The sequence below is a fragment of the Humulus lupulus genome, chromosome 6 (assembly GCF_963169125.1).
Source record: "Humulus lupulus chromosome 6, drHumLupu1.1, whole genome shotgun sequence".
NCBI classification, from domain to species: Eukaryota; Viridiplantae; Streptophyta; class Magnoliopsida; order Rosales; family Cannabaceae; genus Humulus; species Humulus lupulus.
In genome coordinates this window covers 218,312,154-218,333,448 of record NC_084798.1, presented here as the reverse complement: position 1 = coordinate 218,333,448, position 21,295 = coordinate 218,312,154, and the positions used below count along the sequence as shown (strand labels likewise).

Below are 21,295 nucleotides of genomic sequence, written 5' to 3'. Positions count from 1 at the left end.
CCTTTTTGTTCTAACCTTCTTTACCATAAACTAGTTCTCTCTCTCTCTCTCTCTCTCTCAAGAACAGAAATCATGGCTGGCTTAATGGTGGCGGGAGCTCTTCTCTCTGGTTCCATCAATGTCCTCTTTGATAGGATTGCTTCTCAAGAGGTACTTGACTTCTTTCGTGGAGACAAACTCAATCCAAAGTTGCTCAACAGGCTGAAGAATATGTTGAGATCGGCTAAGGTGCTGCTGAACGATGCCGAGGAGAAACAACTTGGAGACAACGACGTGAAGGGGTGGCTTGATGATCTGAAACAAGTGCTGTATGATGCTGACCACGTGATGGACAAGCTCAGTACTGAAGCTCTACGACTCAAGATGGAGAAAGATGATGAACTCGAAAGCACAGCAAGTAAGCCCTCCCACTCTGTCTTTAAGAACCCATTTGAAATAAGTGCTTTGAAATCTGAAATCGAAGAGATCCTTGATACTCTAAAGGATCTTTTAGAACAGACAGAATACCTTGGTTTGAAAAAAGTTGAGCTGAAAACAACATTACATAGACCACCTGCACCTTTGTTAGATGATTCTAAGGTTTATGGAAGAGAGAATGATAAAGAGGCTATTGTTAAGCTAGTATTGTGTGATGATGTTGGTGACCATAGGATTGTCCTAATTCCTATAATAGGGATGGGTGGCATTGGCAAAACTACACTTACTCAAAGTGTATATGACGATACCACTGTCCAACAACACTTTGACTTGAAAGTGTGGGTAACTATCTCCGAAGATTTTGATGTTTTGAAAATAACTAAACTTATTTTTGAAGCAATCACTGAAACAAGTTGCGAAGCAAAGGAGCTATATCAACTTCAAAATAAATTGAAAAATGCTTTGATAGGGAAGAAGTTTCTTTTTGTTCTCGATGATGTATGGAATGAAAATTATTTGCTGTGGGACTCTTTGAAAAGCTCTTTTCAATCTGGCGATCAAGGAAGTAAGATCATTGTGACCACGCGTAACGAAGATATTGCTTTGATGATGAGGACGATGCATGTTCAGCCTTACGAGCTTAAAGAAATATCTTACGAAAATTGTTGGAAGTTGTTTGCAGAACATGTCTTTGGTACTATAGGCTCCAATGAGGTACATCAAGACTTGGAAGAAATCGGAAAGCAATTTGTAAAAAAGTGCAAGGGTCTTCCTTTGGCTGTAAAATCGATGGCTGGACTTTTACGATCTATGTCCACTAGTGAAGAATGGAGACATGTACTGCAAAGTGATATTTGGGAGTTGTCCAATTGCCGCGACATAGGAAGTGTTCCAGCTTTGTGGTTGAGCTATCGATTTCTGCCTCCTCATTTGAAGCCATGTTTTTCTTTTCTCTCGATATTTCCCAAGGATTATGAATTTCGGAAAGATGACAGAGAACAAATAATCTTAATATGGATGGCAGAAGGTCTTTTACAACCTCAAAAAGGAAAAAGGATTGAAGATGTTGGAGAAGAGTACATGAGTGCTTTAATATCAAGATCATTTTTCCAAAGATCCAGACACTATTCTCTCTCTATGCACGATCTTATGCATGATCTAGCTATGTATGTATCAGGTCAGTGTTGCTCTATTTATGATAGTTGTAATGACTTCCACAAGCTAAATGGTAGCAAGACACGCCATCTATCATACATGAAAGACTTAAAAGATACAGTAGAATTTGACAACTTTTCTAGAGTGAAGTATTTGCGCACCTTGTTAGCTTTACCATTGCGATATACATATTCATGGCAAAAGACACAATTAAAGCTTGAAATTGTAGTGAAGGATGGAGGATGCCTAAGATCACTTTCTTTGTCAGACTCATGTATCACAGACTTGCCTGATTCAATTGGCAATTTAAAACATCTCAGGTATTTGGATGTGTCTCGCACGAAAGTTAAGGAATTACCTCATTCAGTTTGTGGGTTGTACAATTTGGAAACACTCTTATTGTCAGGTTGTATAAATCTCAGACAATTGCCTACCAACATTTCCAAGTTAGTCAGCCTGCGTCATCTTATGACAAGATTGACTCCTCTAAAAGAGATGCCACCGAAGATTTGTAATATGATAAATCTTCAGACGTTAAGTAATTTTGTTTTGTGTAAAAATGATGGGTCCAGGATCAAAGAGTTGGGCAAGTTGGACAATCTGCGTGGAAGCTTGGAGATTTCAGGGCTTGCGCATGTTAGAGAAGTGAGTGATGTTTTGGAAGGAAATTTGAAGAACAAAAAGTATCTCAATGAACTCATTCTTTCATGGAACGGTGTGGCAAATAGCTCAACAAAGGAAAGAGAAGTTCTTGATGCACTCCAACCACATGTAAATTTAAAGAAACTCGAAATCGGAGGTTATAACGGTACAAGCTTGCCAGATTGGGTAACACATCCATCATATTGTAACTTGAGAAAAGTTGATCTACACTGCAGCAATCTTTGCTTGTCGTTGTTATCATTTCGCCGCTAAGTTCACTGATAGATTTTCGTGTTTCCTGTCTTGATATGCATGATGAATTTCGTAATATTTCTTTGAATATGCCCTTTCCATTCTTAGCAAGATTATGGCTTGATCATACAGATATGTTGGATTGGTCATTTATTAATACAAGTGACCAAAGATGTGAGATTTTTCAATGTCTAAAGCAATTTGATTTAGAAAGATGTAGGAAGCTGAGTGTGGCGCTACCTATGTGTAATTTTCCATCTTTAGAGTATATCAATATTTCATCTTGCGATGAATTGGTAACTATATTTCCAACAAGTACTCACATTGACTCTGCATATCCTTCCCTCAAAACGTTGAACACAATGCATTGCTCAAGGTTGGAAACCTTTTCAGAAATGGGATTGCCCTTTACTTTACAACGTCTATGCATCGCATCATGTGATAAGCTCATGGAAAACCGCATGAAATGGAATTTACAAAGACTCCCATCATTCAATTCCTTAGAACTCTTTGGATGTGGAGGAGTGGTGGATTCATTTCCAGAGGAATGGCTGCTCCCACCATCTTTAAGAAGTCTTAAGATCTTTGAATGTAATAACCTCAAAGCTCTGAACAGCAAAGGCGTCCAACACGTCACCTCCCTTCATCGTTTAGATCTTCTTTATTTGGAAAAACTAGAGTGCTTACCAGCAGCAGGACTGCCCCAGAGTGTTACTGATTTGTCCATAGAAGGATGCAGTCTGCTAATTCCCAGGTGCAAGGAAGGAACAGGGGAAGATTGGCCCAAAGTTCAACACATTCCTAACATACTAACTGAAGAAACAGAATTTAATAAGAGAGACTTAGGCGGCAGGTAACTTTCCTTGTCATTATTTTTGTAAATATATTTTGATTTATAGATTAATTCAAAGATTGCATTAGTAAAAATATTCTATATATAATATTAATTAAATAATAAATATTCTGTATATATAAGTAGCTAATGAGACTAAGAATTTGGTGTTTAGCTGATTTGTTCTCAAGCCATCCACATCTCATTATTATTATTATTTAATACAGAGTATTTGAAACTTATGTACTTGCAATTGTACAAATAAATATAAAACTTTCTTTTATTTTTTAAAATTATTCTTTTTCGCTGATTTTCTGAGTTTCTATTTTCAAGAGTACTAATAAATAGATTTGCAGGGGAATTTCTTTTTATCATGCGTGGATTGGTGATTATGATGATTGATTGGGCTTCTTTAATTTGGTTGGTATTTCTCCCTTTGCTGCTACTATAACAGAGTTATGACTTGTGACTGAGATTGGCTGTTGTATTGTTGTGAACATTATTGCTTGGAATCATCTTTCTTAATTTCATAATGTTTTGTGGGTGAGAATGTGATAGTGTTGTAATCTTTATGATCATTTCATTTACTTGTATTAGAAAACCCATAGTTTAAATGTGTAAGTGTTTCCAAAGTTTTCTTTTAGAGATGTGATAATATTCTAAAGTTTTCTAATGACAATATTATGTCTGTTGATGCAGAGATGGAACCTCTTTAAATGATAATTTCACATTATGCATGAGATGAGAATGTTATATATGGTTCTTAACATAATATTATTGTTACGAAAATACATTATAGACGAAGTTGTTTTCCGTTTACTGATCTCCCCTAATATTATCTTATCAATTTCTTTTTTTAATTTTCATAAAGTCTTTCTCTTGACCAAAGAAATTACATATTTATTAAGATAGTTTCATATATATTATTATGAATGACATGACAATATTATGATTATGATTATGATCCTTAGTTTTACTTTCCTTACAAGGCAATATGACAAATATTTCTTTTTGGTTTGTAGAGTATTTGGCCAATGAGAAAGAGAGTGTTTTTGTAATCTTTCTAAATTTGTACATATAAACCAATCCTCATAGATGTAGCCATGCATCAGATAAAACCATATATTAGGGGTGTAATATGTATACTTTTCTTTGAATGACTCATATCTACTCAAAGTTTTGCTGCTACTAAATACATTTGCATTGATCATCTATTTTTCTATCTATATGTTCTTAGAGCAGAGAACCACATCGCATAGGGACTGGTGTTGCCTTCATTGGAATCCTTCTCAGCTTTGCTCTTCAGTCTTGTGATGTCTTTCGCTCTTTGGTCTTTCAATTTTGCTTTTGGCAAACAGCACCAACTCCCATTGGGCTTGTGGAGTTTCCTTTCTTCTTCTCTTTACCAATTGGGATTATTCAACAAGGCGCAACAAACATGGTAAAGTCAAGTCCAAACTGTTAACCTGAAAAAAAAACATGGGATTTTGATCTTGTTTAACTTGTAAAAATTTATTAATGTGCAGCAATCCAAGGTTGAATGACAGTGTTTACAGAGTTCATCATTTAATTATATCAGCATCTCACAAGCTCTCATGCTCCTGGGTGACTTCAAACTATGTAGGTCATAAAATTCTTCAAGAACAACTTGTTTGATATTTCATGTCTTTTGTTCTTTTGGTCTAATATGATATCCTTTTTATCACTCTAATTTCAGCTAGTTGGCACAATTATTGGCCAAGTTTCTACCTTCAACCATTGATCATGTCATCAAGACAGAACTTGGTAATGATGTTTTCTACAATGCCTCAATTACAAGTTTGAGTATTGACTCTTGACTTTAAAATTAGTTGGAAGTTTTGTTGACAGTTGGAAAAAACATCAAGACTGCAGCTTGGTTTCAACTCGAAATCTTACTACTTTGTGCATAAAAGAATGTACTGTTAATTCCCAAGTGCAAGGAAGAACACAGGGAAAGATTGGCATATTATTCAATTCAACACATAGCTAAAAAAAACTAACTGAATAAAGTCATGTCTCTCTTAGACAGCAGGTAAAACCTACTTTCTTTTTGCATTTCAATTTATTTCAGTGAATGTATGTTGATTTCAAGATCAATTCAAAGTCAGTATTAGTAGAAGTCATTATTCTTTTGTACAGATTTGTTTTATTTTTCCTCAATACTATTTCAACTCACTGTGATACAGGTGTTCATTTGCTACATCAATTTAAGAGTCCAAGTTGTTATTAATCAAATAATCAATAGCCTCTTTTATTTTAGAAAAGTTAATTATTTTTACTGGTTTTCTGAGTTTCTTTTTCCAAGCATGCTGATGAATAGATTTGCAGGAACACAGCATTGTTTATTATACTGGTGGGGATCGAGTTATGAATTTCATCGAGTCTCAATGATTTCAGCCAATGAGACAATGCAGACTCTTAACTTTGTAGGATATATTTATATATTTAGCCTTGCTTAATTTGGTTAGTATTTCTCTCTTTAATTTGTTGCCATTATGTATCATTATTATGTTACAGAAAATTGTTGTTATGACTTGTGACCGAGATTAACAGAGCGAAATCTGCAGGAAGGCAAGCAAATTACACAGAAAAGGTTCTAAGAATATCCAAGATGCATGATGTTAAGAGTGTTACAGTTCCCTTAGCTGGTCATTTTAAGTTCACAGCTGATCAATGTCCTGAAACTGAAGCAGAAGTAAAACTGTAAAAGACAAGGATAAAGTCCCATATGCACCGCACTTGGTTGTTTGATGTATGTAAAATGCCTATGCCCTCAGTTTTCTTGATGTCTAATCCTGGGCTCGAGCATTGGCTTGGTTTGAAATGGTCAATGAGGTATCTCAAAGGTACAAGCACACATGGTAAGGTGTACAAGAAAAATGCTGGAAAGATATGGCTCGAAGGGTTTGTAGATTCTGATTTTGCTTCAAATCAAGATTCAACAAAGTCCCTCATTTTCTATGTTGTTACAATAGTGGGAGCACAGTGAGTTGGAAGCCTCGTCAGCACCGAGTTATTGCCTTGTCCATGTCTGAACCTGAATTCATGGCAACTGTAGAAGCTTTTAAGGAAGCAGTGGGAGCATTGCTTAAACTTGTTGAACATTGATACAAGCTTGAGCTAAATCATCATGAGCTTTCCTTATTACTACTCCTCCAGAACACATCCAGCAAGCAGTGTTTTTACCGCTGACTTTGCCTATGCACGCTAACTCAGTTCATCATCATGAGCTTTCCTTATTACCAGTCCTCCAGAACACATTGTATTTCACATCTTTGTAGAAAGAAGATCACTTTGAGAGTTTTGAGAGCTTTGAGTGTGGTTGTACAAGGGGTTCTCGGGTTTGGTTCCAAGGGTACAGAAAGAGTGAGTTTGGTGAGAGTTTGGTACCAAGAAACCATTGAAAATCTTCAACTGTAACAAAGATTGTATTGCTGATTCTCTATAGTGGATTGCTCATGATAATGCTCAAACTGGATGTAGGTCAAATTGGCCGAACCAGTATAAACCTTGGCGTCCATTTCTTTACTGTATTTTCTTTACTTTAATTTTGATTTGTTGCTCGGATACTTTGGGTTCTGTTCTTGAACACAAAGTATTCGAGCAACAAATAGTGACAAACTTCTCTGATATAAATACATAATAGTGAGGTTTTCTATTTGAGATTGCTGAAATCATTGAGGGTGTATTGAATTTGATTGATATAGTGGGACTGAATCAATTAAACTCCTCTCTTGTTCTTTTACTGCACTATTTTATTTGTTCTTTATTAGGCTAATGTGTTAGAGTAATTTGATGTTAATGTAGTTCTTTATTTTAATTTCTTTAATTGATAAGTATGTATAATAGTACTGAAACAATAAAGAATTTATACGGAAGTTTGTTTACAGCTAAGTGTATAGTGAAATTTAATCGTCTAATATTAATATTTGATGCATTTAACCATATACTTTTTTTCTCAATGTTTTATTGGTGGCCTTAGCTCTGTAAATTCCATAAGAAATAGGCTTGGGTTAATTCAAAGTTCAAAGTCAGGAATTCAAACCCCTTAAATAATATAAAAATATGAATTTAAAGAAAGCTTTCACTAACGTAATTAAAAAAAAATCTCATTTTCCGTTGAGACTTTTCTCTTGGAAATTTCATGGAATCATCACACTCTAATTGGCAGTATTGTTGAAAAGAAGAAGAAAAAAAAAGCTTTCCAAATAACGTAATTAAAAAAAAGCTCGCCTAAGCAGACGCAATGGAGCTACTCCAAGAGAATTCGTGAGCAACCACTTCCCAGGATACAATAGCTATCAAGCAGGAGGAATGCATCATTGCATCTGCTTAGGCGAACTCGAAACAAACATTCCTTCTATCACCAGAAATTACTACACAATAAACCTTCCCTCTATCACCAAAAATTACTACACAGACTGAAGAGAAAAAGAAAAGAAAAAAAACTAAGTGTGTGATGCTCTGTATCTGTGCGCCTAGAATGAAAGGAGAAGCCTCTTTTTATAGGCTTCATGGAGAGTTGAAAAAATGTGTGAATCAAATGCATTAATGCCCAAATATCCAACAAATCTGGTATCTTAATATCTGAAAATCAAACAGAATTAAATACCCTTATACTGGTAATATCAGCAATTACCCAAAGTAATTTTCTGATAATTAATCAGAATTAATCACACTTATTATGGTAATATCAGTTGTTACCCAAAGTGATTTTCTGACAATCAATCAGAATTAATTACACAATATTCTGATATCTTAATTTTGACCAAAGTGATTTTCCAAAATCAATCAGAATAAATCACATAATATTCATATAATATCATCTTTAATCAAGGTGATTTGCTTAATCATTTCCATTTTAGGCATCAATTTCTCATTCACTCAATTTTTTTTTCTAACAATCCCCCACATGAATGAAATTGATCAACATTAAGAAACAAAGACTCGACACGACTCGACACAACAAGGTGATAGAGTTCTCTGATTGATACCTGCATAGGATAGGTGAGTGTTAGCCTTTGAACCTTCCCTTGTGAGAATATATTTACTTTACTAACTGATTAGTAGACGCAATGTCTTTGAACTGTTCTGTCATTTGTGTAAACGATGATATATCTCACACAGATATCTTTCCGGCATAGTTTCGGTTCTCATGGTTATGTTCATTTTTGGCTGCGAACATCTGCATGGTTTTGTGAGAGGTTTTAGAAAATTGAGCCCCCACAATTCTCCTTTGAAGCGGCCCCACTTCTCTCTCACATAGGTGACCTCTTATCTAAGAGCAATCCCGCATCACTCTGCTCGGACTACCGATGCGTAAGGGTCATTAAAAGCTTGAGCTTAACCTCTTTTACAATAGGCATCACTGTTTCAGCATTGGAATGGGTAGGGGTAATCCCCCACAGTGATCCTACTCGGTCTCAATAACTAGGTTGTCCCATTGAACCTAGATCTTGGGATCTCCAGTCAACTAGGTTGGGTTTCCCTTATATCAACCTTAATTTCCTTTGGGCTTAAGTCCCATTCCTTCTGATGTCTTTTCAACTTGATCTCTGTTTAACCCTTTTGTTAGCGGATCCGCAATGTTATCTTTTGATTTCACACAATCAATCGAGATAACTCCAGTTGAGATCAGTTGTCTAATGGAATTATGTCGTCGACGTATGTGTCTAGACTTACCATTATACAAAACATTTTTTGCCCGACCAATTGTTGCTTGGTTATCACAATATATGCATATTGCAGGCACAGGTTTAGGCCATTCTGGAATATCCTCCAAGAAATTACGCAACCATTCTGCTTCTTCACTACATTTATCCAGAGCTACAGACTCAAATTCCATCGTGGATCTAGTGATTACAGTTTGTTTCGATGATTTCCATGAAACAGCTGCGCCACCTACAGTGAACACATATCCACTAGTACCTTTCGAATCTTGGATGTCAGATATCCAGCTTGCATCAGTATATCCTTCAGGAACAGCTGGTTCTCTGGTATAGTTCAATCCATAGTTTCGAGTATACTGCAGGTACCTTAGTACTCTTGTAATTGCCTTCTAGTGTTCAATACCTGGATTACTCGTGCATCGACTTAAAGTACTTACAGTGTAAGCAATATCTGGTCTTGTACAACTCATCAAGTACATTAGACTACCTATCACTCTAGCATACTCTACTTGAGAGACATTGTTGCCTTTATTCTTGGACAGATGATGGCTTATGTCAATTGGTGTTCTGGACACACCAGAATCATTTTTACCAAATTTGTCAAGAATCTTGTCCACACAGTGTGACTGACTCAAACTAAGTCGAACAACTAGAGGAAGATTTGACAATAGGCGACTCCAACTGGTACAAGCCATCTTTAAGAGTGCCCTTGAGAAGTGGAGTCTTCTAAATGTTGTCCTTAATAAGACAAAAACCAGAAGTGAATTGTACTGTGACATCATTATCTTTTGTAATTTGAGAAATACTGATGAGATTTTTGGTGATAGAGGGAACATGGAGAATATTTTTAAGATGCAAAGATTTATTAGCAGCTAAATAACTAGATCCAATGTGAGCAATAGAGAGTTGTGAGCCATTACCTACAACAAGCTTTTCTTTACCTTTGTAGTTGTTCTTTGTCATCAGATTGGCACTATCTGAGGGGATGTGATTGGTGGCTCCACTGTCAAGAAACCAAGATTCATCACTGTGAGTGGAGGTGGAAGCAACGTGAGCTTGAGGAGCAGTTTCAACAGAAGTTTGGTGGGCATCATTTGGACCATGGTAGCTAACATCAAAACGGCGAACACATTTCAGAATGGAGTGACCGGGTTTGCCGCAGAGTTGACAAATGAGACGATGGACTTTGCCATTGTAATAATAGCTTCTACCTCTTCCATTTGAGTAACCTCTGTTGGAGTTGTTGTTGTAGTAGTTCCTATTTTGACTGTAAGGAGGACCATATTGAGGCTTCTTGGTTTGAACAAAGTTTGTTGTTGGAGCATTGAGATCAAGAGCAGCAGTAGCCTGAGTAAGCTCAAGGCGCATCTCATGATTCTGCAACATATATTGAACTTCTTGAATGGAGACAATGTTCATGGACGTAAGATTGACAACAACCGATTCGTATTCAGAACCGAGACCAACAAGAACATACAAGATCAACTGATCTTCAGAAATGGGATTGCCAGCAGCACGTAAGCCATCAACATAGCTTTTCATCTTGAGCGTGTACTCATCAACATACATGGAACCTTTCTTGGTGCTTTGGAGAAGAGTCATAAGATGAATCATCCTAGCCTTAGAACGAGTGCTAAACAGATTGTTAAGTGTAGTCCATATCAGCTGATGTTTTGCAGTCAACAACATGGCCAATCTTGGTCTCAGAGATAGAAGAAATCAACCAAGAAAGTAAGAACTGGTTAAGGCGATTCCAAGATGTGAAAGCAGGATTACTAACCCTTGTGGTTGATCCAGGAGCTTCTGGAATTGTGGCTGAAGGACAAGGTGTAGTGCCGAGAAGAATCCCTTCAAGATCGTGTGCTCTAATCGATAGAAGAACTTGGGAACGCCAGAAGAAATAGTTGCTGCGATCCAAGCGAAGTGGAGGAAGAAGCATCGTAGATGGAACACTGGATGGAGTGGAGACAGTGGAGCTATGCGCAGAGGACGAAGAGGACTCCACGATCGAGTGGCTCTTGTACCAACTTGAGAAAACAGAGTAAAGAGAGAACAGAGAAAACAAAAAGATTCACAAGTGTTTGAAGAACTGAAAGTATGGCTTGTTTCTGTACTAAGCTTCTCATTACAAGTCATATTTATAGAGTACAATTACAGAGAGAAAAGCCAAAGTTGTTACAGAGAAAACTAACAACCCGAGAGACCAAAACTCTAACTAATCTAACAAACTAACTGCCTTAACAACTTAATCACAGCTGTCAAAATCATCAGCTGAATTGGTATATTCAATACCGCGTAACCCAAAATCTATAAAATCTGTCGTTTTCAAAATTAATTATCGGTTTTGCTGATTAATGGCATTTTTTCAATCTGAGGCCTCACTCCCTCCACCTTTGTCTCAATCTCGGCTCGGTCTCTCAATCTCATCCACCACACGACATCGTTTCCCTCCTCCCTTCCTCACTCAGTTGCCGACCAGTTCACGACTTGGGTTACCTCAGCTACATTAGCTTTCACCAGGTGTGGTTTGGGTTTGATTTAACTTCGAAATCTTGGATTTTGGCTATCTGGGCACCTATTTTCTTTGGCTAGGAAATAGAAAATCAGTCAACTTTGTTACAAAAAAAATAAAACTTACAAGAGGAGATAGTGAAAAATTAAAACTTGTGCTTATCCTGCTATGAACAAAAATTAGGATCACCAAGTGTAGGTTAGGTTGATCACAACGAAAGAGCATCATTTATTCCATTGTACAAGCCACGAGCTCTCTCTTGTATCATACCTAATTAATCTACAATTGGTTTACAATTTCTACTCTAGCTATTGCCTTCTTCATTAATTGGAAACATTTAGAAGAATTGATTATTACATATTAATAATAATAATAGTCAAATTTATATAGACTACTAGGTGCAAGGAACATACATTATTATTAATATATTTTTATGATTTATATATAAATTTTAAATAAATAATATTATATATAAAATAATGATATAAATATGTTAAAAGAAAAATTAAAGCAAAATATTGTTTATTATTTAAATATATAGGGGAATTCTTCTATAGGGGCTTCACTTTAAGCTTTACCGGTAGGACTCTCAGTGTTTTTGATCTTTGAACAGTTTTCGGCGCGATTTTTTTTATAACTGTGTATATTGTAGTTATTTAGAGCATCGGCGCGATTTTTAGAAAATTCTGAATAGTTTACAGTACCGAAAACTAGGTTCAAACATGTTGCACGCGTGACTAATTTTTTTTATGCGCGAGGAAAACAACATGTTTGAACCTAGGTTTCGGAACTGTAAATTATTCGGAATTTTTTGAAAATTTGCAGATGCTCTAAACAACTACAATATACACGGTCATAAAAAAAATTGCGCCGAAAACTATTTATGAGTCGAGAAACACTGAGAGCCTTACCAGTAGGGCTTAAAGTGAAGTAAGTGCCTCTTGGTGACTGAGTTTGTTATTGTGTTGAGGAGGAAGAAGAAGTATAACGCGAGGAAAATCATTTCAAGTTTATGGAAAGGGAAGAATTTGCTATATACAAGTGTGGCTGTGAAAACAAGAATTGTATTACATATATATATATTTAGAAAATTTATTATTTGATTTATTATTAAGGGTAAAATGGTCTTCTCATTAACCCATTTTCTTTTTTAGCTAGACGTATAAAATTTAAAGAAAAGATAATAACGTGAAAAAGGTTGTCTTAAAAATATACAATTGAATTGACTAGGAAAAATATATAACTATTATTATTTGTTGAATAAAACAAAAAATTCCTAAAGTATACTCGGTCAACACCCTGTCTTAAGTTGGAGAGGGAATTGAAATGTCAAGAACACCCAACTTATCTTTTCTCGAAAAAATGACAGTCAATCTCAATATGTTTGGTGCGTTCATGAAAAACATAATTTTCAACTATGTGAATTACAGCTTGACTATCACGATCGACTCTAATGGGTTGAGAATAAGTGATGATGATGAGAAGAAATAAACTTAGGGAAATCAAACCAAAACCAATAATGAAAGTCATACCTATTCGTTTGTGATTGACTAATCCTCTGGGAATAGAACTGGAAGTTTCTCATTGGTGGTCTATAAATATTCTTATGCTGATGTTTGAATGATCTATTTTGTAAGCCTATAGTGTGTTTAGACAAAGCATCTTGTATTTGTATTTGTATTTAATACTGAAGATTTTAGGAAAAGAGAAAACAAAATCTTGGCTGAGATGAGAAAACAAACACTAGTAAAGCAACAAAACTAAAAATATGCCAAATTTGAATTAAAAGATGACCGACAGAATATGTGCTGCAGCAGCAGAGATAGCAGGTACTACTAGATAAGGGTATATAGTATTAGTAATACCACCAACACTCAAGATAAAATATAAAGGAAAATTTGGACCAGCCGTTACTAGACATTTGAAAAGGATATTTAAGAACAAGAAGTGAGATGCACTGCCAGAGCAATATTCCAGATGATCACAATGAAATGAAAGAGCTTCATAAATATATTTATTCCTTTTACAAGCCACAAGCTCTTGAAGCATAGATGTTGGCAAGGAGAGATGAACAACCTAACCTGTCTTCTCAGGCTGTAACTTGAAGCAATTCCTCCTAGTCGCAATCTCGCCAAGCTCAATATTGTTGTGTCTTTAGCACTCGAGGCTGCATTGGCATAGTCTTTATCAACTCGTGAGCTTCTTCCAGTAGTCCTCCCCTGCCTGAAAGATCAACCATATATATGATCCCATAATGATCGAAAGAAGGCAATAGCCATTGGTCCTTCATGGAGTTGACACACCTGTAGGTGTAGCCTTCTTCAACTAAGCCAGCATGGCTAAATTTGGGCAAATATGGGCGGTTTTTCATCTCTTCAAACAACATATCATTGAAGAATAAGCAACCAATTCAAATAATTTTGCTTTTCACATCAGTAAAGAAAAACGAACAAGACGAACAAAGGAGAAGAACATGAAGATCAACAATGGAGGAGTATCAAGAACTTGGGTTACCTCACCCACATTGCTATTCTTAAGTTATTGTTGTGTGATGATGCTGCTGGCCCTAGGATCTCAGTTATTCCTATAGTAGGGATGGGTGGCATTGGCAAAACTACTCTTGCTCAGAACGTATTTTACGATACCACTGTCCAACAACACTTTGCCTTGAAAGCATGGGTAACTGTATCCGACGATTTTGATGTTCTTAAAATAACAAAGATTATCTTGGAGAAGATCACTGGAAAAGAAAATAAAGCAAATGAGCTACATCAACTTCAAAAAGACTTGAAGAATGCTTTGGCAGGGAAGAAATTTCTTTTTGTTCACGATGATGTGTGGAACGAAAAATACGAGTTGTGGGATCTTTTGAAAAGCTCTTTTCAATTTGGTGCACAAGGAAGCAAGATTATTGTCACCACACATAATGAGGATGTCGCACTGAAGATGAAGACGAGAGATGTTCAAACATATAAGCTTCAAAAGATATCAGATGATGAAGGTTGGAAGTTATTTGCAGATCATGCCTTTGATAATGTAGGCTCTAATGAGGTGGTATTGTCTGAGTTGCAAGAAATTGGAAGACAAATTGTTAAGAAGTGCAAGGGCCTTCCTTTAGCTGTAAAATCGATGGCTGGTCTTTTACGATCTATGTCAACTGGTGACGAGTGGAGGCATGTACTGCAAAGTGACGTGTGGGAGTTACCAAACTGTCGCGACATCGGAATTGTTCCAGCATTGTGGTTGAGCTACCGATTTCTGCCTCCTTATTTAAAGCCATGTTTTTCTTATCTTTCGATATTTCCCAAAGATTACGAATTTGGTGATGTTGATAGAGAAAAAATAATCTTAATATGGATGGCAGAAGGTCTTTTGAATTCTCAACATGGAAAAAGAATTGAAGATGTTGGAGAAGAGTACTTGAATGCTTTAATAGCAAGATCATTTTTTCAAAGAAACACAAGGAATCGTTCTCTTTCTATGCACGATCTTATGCATGATCTAGCTATGTATGTATTAGGTCAGTGTTGTTTTATTTATGATAGTTGTAAAGACTTGCACAAATTTAGTAGCAAGACTCGCCATCTATCATACATGAAAGACTTAAGAGATACAATAGAATTTGGCAACTTATCCAGAGTAAAGTCTTTCCGTAGCCTATTGGCTTTGCCATTTCAATTGTCACATCATTCACTTTATACAAGATTAGAGCATGAAATTGTGCTAATGGATGGAGGATGTTTAAGAGCACTTTCTTTGTCAGAATCTTGTATTAGAGAGATGCCTGATTCAATTGGAAATTTAAAGCATCTAAGGTATTTGGATGTATCTTGCACGAAAGTTGAGGTGTTACCTGTTTCAATTTGTGTGTTGTACAATTTGGAAACACTAATATTGTCACATTGTGGAAGCCTCACACATTTTCCTACCAATATTTCTAAGCTAATCAGCCTGCGTCATCTTATGATAAGAGAAACACATTTAAAAGAGATGCCACCCAGGATTTGCAGTATGACGAATCTTCAGACATTAAGTGATTTTGTTTTGTGTGAAAATGATGGGTCCAGGGTCAAAGAGTTGGGTAAGTTGGAGAATTTGCATAGAAGCTTGCGTATTTCAGGCCTTGGATATGTGAAGGAAGTGAGTGATGTTTTGGAAGGCAACTTGAAGAACAAAAGGAATCTCACTGAGCTTATTTTAACATGGAATTTTGGTGAAGTAGATGATTCAAGAAAGGAAAGAGAAGTACTTAATGCGCTCCAACCACAAGAAAATTTGAAGAAACTCGAAATACACAATTATAAGGGCACAGACTTACCAGATTGGGTAACACATACATCCTACTCTAATTTGGAAAAACTTCATCTAGACTGTAAAAATTGTTGCTTGTCGTTGTTATCATTTCGTCTACTAAGTTCATTGAGACATCTTCATATTTCATGTCTTGATATGCATGATGAATTTTGTGGTATTTCTTTGAACAAGCCATTTCCACTGTTATAAGTACTAGACCTTGAAGGAATAACTACATTGGATTGGCCGTTTACCAATACGGATCATGGCCAAAAGCGTGAGATTTTTCCTTGTTTGAAGAAATTTTATTTAACCAGGTGTGGGAAGATAAATGTGGCATTACCTATCGGTAATTTTCCATCTTTGGAATATGTCGGCATTTGGAAATGTGGTGATTTGGTGACTATATTTCCATCGAGTACTCATATTGACGTTGCATATCCCTCCCTTGAATCGTTGCACATCGCTGGTTGTTCAAGGTTGGAGTCATTTTCGGAAATGGGATTACCCTATACTTTAAAACATCTAGAAATTAAGTCATGTGATATGCTCATAAAAAATCGCATGAAATGGAATTTACAAAGACTCACATCGTTGACGGAGTTAAATCTTTGGGGATATGGAGGAGTAGATTCATTTCCAGAAGAATGGTTGCTCCCATCTTCTTTAACTCATCTTCGGATCCGTGGATTTGGTAAGCTTACAGCTCTAAACGGCAAAGGTTTTCACCACCTCACCTCACTTCGACGATTGGAACTTCATCTCTTGGAAAAGCTAGAGTGTTTGCCAGCAGAAGGACTGCCCCAGACTCTTACTGCTTTGACAATATCAGGTTGTCCTCTGTTAGAGCCCAGGTGCAAGGAAGGAGCAGGGTAAGATTGGCCCAAGATTCAACACATACCTAACATATGAAATATATGAAAGGCCTAGGTACGCCACATAGTCTTTTCTTTTTTTCAATTTATTTCAGTAAATATATTTTGATTTATAGGTTAACTTGAAGTCTGTTTTAGTGAAAGTCATTATTATTTTGTACAAATTTGTTTATTTTTCCTCAATACTATTTCAACTCACTGTGATGCTAATGCAGGTTTATATTTGCAATTTATAACAATTTGATAGACTGGATTGGTCGTTTACCAATACAGATGGCCAAAAGTGAGATTTTTCCTTGTTTGAAGCAATTTTCTTTAAGAAGTTGTGGGAAGATAAATGTGGCATTACCTATCGGTAATTTTCCATCTTTGGAATATTTCCATCAAGTACTCATATTGACGTTGCATATCCCTCTCTTGAATGGTTGAACATAGATGGTTGTTCAAGGGTTGAGTAATTTTCGGAAATGGGATTAGCCTTTTCTTTAAAAAGTCTACGTATCATATCATGTAATATGCTCATGGAAAATCGCATGAAATGGAATTTACAAAGACTCCCATCGTTGATTGAGTTATATCTTAAGAATTATGGAGGAGCGGTGGATTCATTTCCAGAAGAATGGTTGCTCCCACCTTCTTTAACTCATCTTTGGATCCATGGATTTGATAAGCTTACAGCTCTAAACGGCAAAGGTTTTCACCACCTCACCTCACTTCGACGATTGGAACTTTATTCCTTGAAAAAGCTAGAGTGCTTGCCAGCAGAAGGACTGCCCCAGACTCTTACCGTTTTGAGTATATTTGGTTGTCCTCTGTTAAAGCCCAAGTTCAACGAAGGAACAGGGGAAGATTGGCCCAAGATTCAACACATACCTAACTTAAACACAGATCACTGGTACGCCACGTGACCTTTTTTTTTTTTTTCAATTTATTTCAATAAATATATTTTGATTTATAGATTAACTCAAAGTCTGTTTTTGTAAAAATTATTATTCTTTTGTACAAATTTGTTTATTTTTTACTATTTCAACTCACTGTGATGCCGATGCAGGTTTATATACAATACATATCAATTTGATAGTCTAATATTTTATTAATCGACTAATAAATATTTTGAATTATATAAGGAGTTAGTTAAATTAAGAATTCGGTATTTTTCAATTCAATATCTTGTTTTTTTTTATTCTTTTGTCTAGACAGCTGGTCTTCACTTGTCACTAGTTTAGCTGATTTGTTTTTAAGTCGTCCAGATGTCATTATGAAAATGATTTCTTTTTGGTGTGAAGAATTATGATGTTTGTAATCTATCTCCTTTGTTTTATATATAAACAAATTCTCGTAAATGTAGCCATGCAATTAGATTAGAGAAATTTGGGTATTTATACATATTATGGGTTCATATATACCGAGGTGGGCATATATAAATACCTATATTGGAAAAAATAATGCAAAAGTTTATGATCAATTTTGGCTTTTTACAAGTGTTAATAAAACTATTAATTTGGTTTAATGTGAGACAATGTTTCTTTCTACATATAATTATATTATCGAAAGATTACTACATCAAATATTGCATTTTTTTACCTTTAAATTTCTTGTTCTACAATGCTTAAGTGTGATGTTTTTTAATATAATTTTTTCTCTCGTCTTTATAGGCCTATCTACAATACATGAGGTGAGGAGCTGTCGCTGTGTTTTTCAACTTCTTTATCTTTTGATGATGTTGGTGTCACCCTTCAATCTTCTTTGGCCCAATTTGGTGGGGTTTAGATGCTAATGATCATTGCCCTTTGGCCAAGTGTCCCATTGCATCTGGGGTTGCCATAGAACACTATCTTGTTTTCTGATACATTTGGTCTTTACTCAAAACTGTTATTTTAGCTGGAAGTTTGTTGACAAGACGACATGTTGATTTTGTTTCTGTTTGGCCAATCATCTTTTCAACTTGAAGTCTCTCATTGGTCATAAGGGTCTATAAATATTCTAAGGCTGATGTTTAGAGTAACTTGATGTGGATGTTTGAATCATCTGTGTTTGTATTTACTGTGTTAAAAGACAAATCTTCTTGTATTTCAAGTGTAATAGTTGTGTACTATTTGCTGTTTTTGTATTTGGTTCTTTGTTTTTGTTATGCGGGAGTTGTTTTTCTCTTTTATTTTGCTTGTTACTACGGTATTCCTCCACCATAAGTGAAATTTTTCAATAAATTTGAGAAGGGGTGGACTGGTGATCTTCTTCTCTTCCAAAAAAAAATGTCCTTTTTCAATGTTTCCACACTTGGCATACAAGTCAATAAAAGAATTGGCCAAATGAACAAGAAGATATAACACCTGTGAAAGTCATCCCATCTGGTTGAATGTTGATATCAGTTTAATCATATGATTAAACAGCTCAAGGGCCTTCTTTGGTTGGTTGTTTTGTTCATAGCATTAAACGCAACAAGTTCTTTGCTGTTCATCTGATCAAAGAGTAGACAAGCAGAGAACATCTCCATGTTTCGAACACCCAGAAAGGAACATTATTTCTTACAGGCGTTGCATCAATATTGCTTCGTGCTAACTCCATGCTCCCACAACTCAAATAACAACTTAACACAGCAGTCTCCACATAAACAGAGCCATAAAACTCATACTAATAAACATGAGAATGAACCGAATAACCACCCAATCTATATCCAATCTTGGCACAAGCCTTCAAAGAAATGGACATGGCAAAAGAGCTTGGACAGAGACCAAATCTAAGCATCTGAAGATACAGAGACAATGAAGTGTTGAATTGCCCATGATGGGAGAAGAATCTAACAGCAAAACTCCATAAATGGCCATCTGGGTTCTGCAAACTGTAAAGGATTTTGGTGTGTATTGAGCTATATTCCTGGAATTCAGAGTTGTGAAGAGGAGAATTTGATGAGCCAAGAGGGCCTGAAGTTGGCTAGGACCATTGGTGATTATGGGTGAGTGAATTTGTTTAAGTTGGTCAAAAGTTCGAGAACTAGTTAGCAAGAGCGTAAGCTTCTGGACTGCTACCATTGAAAGAACAATTCTTTAGTTGCATTCATTCACCATTGTTATGTCTCAGTTGATCTTTGGATTATAAACTGAAAAACCAAACCAAATACAAGAAGTTGAGAAGAGTGTCAAAACAACACTAATATAGGGTCATATGACATGACACTATTATTCTATTGAGTAAATTTGTATATTGTGTGAAATACTATCTACTTGAAGATTTTTCTTCTATAATATATATTAGAATGAGTCCAAAATTAATTAGTGTTCAATATTTAATAATAGAGGTATCATAGTGGTTTGTTGAGGATGATGCTCAAACTGGAAGTAGGCACTGCTATGGCTGAACCATTATAAATTTTTTTTGGTGTTCCTTGTGTTTGATATTATTTCCCTTGTCAAGTTTGATTCATTTCAGTTCTATACTTGTTGTTTTTTTGCTGTTTCTCTAACCTTGTTTGAAGAAGATTTCGAGTCTTGTATCTTACAACAAAGAGCATTATCAATTGAAACCATAATCATTTGGAAGCTAAAATGCAGTACACGCATATGACCAGATTCCAAGTTTGTATTCCATGTATTTAGTTTGTAGACAATAAGATAAGTAATTTTTACAATCTATTAGAAGCACTAACCTCAAAAGTTATCAGCTTGAATCTCTCAGTCACACATTTCTTCGAACACCACATAGGCTTGAGAAATATTGTATTTTCTGCATACACAACTCCAACAAACTGATTTCCGCGTAACCCAGAATCTACAAACTGATTTCGATAACTTGGATTTTGGCTAGGAAATAGAAAATCAGTCAACTTTGTAACAAAAAAATTAAAACTTACCTGCTATGAACAAAATTTAGGATCACCAAGTGTAGGTTAGGGATCACAACGAAAGAGCATCATGTATTCCATTTTACAAGCCACCAGCTCTCTCTAATTAATCTAGATTTGGTTTACAATTTATACTCTAGTTTTTGCCTTCTTCATCAATTGGAAACATTTTGAACAATTGATCACATATTAATAATAATAATAGTCAAATTTATATAGACTACTAGGTGCAAGGAACATACATTATTATTATATTTGTATGATTGATATATAAATTTTAAATAAATAATATTATATATAAAATAATAACATAAATATTATTCAAATTATTTAAATATATAAATAAAACATTATATTATTCAAATCACACTTAAGCCATATGATTTGTTTTTTCTAGATAGAAAATAAATGTTATTCTAATTTTTTATTTAGTTACACAGTGATAATATTTGTACACACGCGATATTTATATACAATATATTTATAATGTTTATTTTCATTGGGAAATTTCATTATTTATGTCTAATAATGTCTAAAATTACCAAAAAATCACAACACTAACAATATTTTCAAATTAATGCTAAACTTTTCCCTCATACCCAAAATACCCTTCCCATTCAACCTCAGCCTTCTCTCTCTCAGTCTTGGTTTCTCTCTCTCTCAGTCTCACAAAAATCCCCCAAAAACCATCGAACCCCCACCTCCGTCGAGCTGTCGAGCCCCCATCTCCGTCGAGCCGTCGAGCCCGCATCTCCGTCGAGCCCCCACCTTCTCCCATTTCTCCGTCGA

At 35.6% G+C, this 21,295-nt stretch overlaps 3 protein-coding genes across 7 annotated transcripts; all 3 read left to right on the top strand.

Annotated features, from left to right (window-relative positions):
- Positions 1-7,049, top strand: LOC133783355 (putative disease resistance RPP13-like protein 1). 5 transcript variants are annotated; one of them, XM_062222971.1, is made up of 8 exons: positions 1-3,319; positions 3,655-3,718; positions 4,536-4,739; positions 4,825-4,918; positions 5,016-5,083; positions 5,168-5,351; positions 5,648-5,782; positions 5,887-7,049. In XM_062222971.1, exon 1 carries the CDS (start codon positions 73-75, stop codon positions 2,485-2,487), a length of 2,415 nt encoding a protein of 804 aa, XP_062078955.1. In that variant the 5' UTR covers positions 1-72; the 3' UTR covers positions 2,488-3,319; positions 3,655-3,718; positions 4,536-4,739; positions 4,825-4,918; positions 5,016-5,083; positions 5,168-5,351; positions 5,648-5,782; positions 5,887-7,049. The 5 variants fall into 5 exon arrangements, 4 of the variants coding, with proteins under 4 accessions (XP_062078955.1, XP_062078956.1, XP_062078957.1 ...); XM_062222972.1 differs by having other exon boundaries at positions 5,149-5,351; XM_062222973.1 differs by having other exon boundaries at positions 4,541-4,739; positions 5,016-5,351.
- A 6,958-nt stretch (positions 7,050-14,007) lies between these two features.
- Positions 14,008-18,778, top strand: LOC133783359 (putative disease resistance RPP13-like protein 1). The gene is made up of 3 exons (XM_062222978.1): positions 14,008-16,723; positions 16,884-17,563; positions 18,324-18,778. The coding sequence occupies exon 1, from the start codon at positions 14,096-14,098 to the stop codon at positions 16,001-16,003; it is 1,908 nt and encodes a 635-aa protein (XP_062078962.1). The 5' UTR covers positions 14,008-14,095; the 3' UTR covers positions 16,004-16,723; positions 16,884-17,563; positions 18,324-18,778.
- Positions 16,292-17,576, top strand: LOC133786081 (putative disease resistance protein At3g14460). Its single transcript, XM_062225294.1, has 3 exons — positions 16,292-16,665; positions 16,884-17,023; positions 17,146-17,576. The coding sequence occupies exons 1-3, from the start codon at positions 16,292-16,294 to the stop codon at positions 17,574-17,576; spliced, it is 945 nt and encodes a 314-aa protein (XP_062081278.1).
- Positions 18,779-21,295: the final 2,517 nt, after the last annotated feature.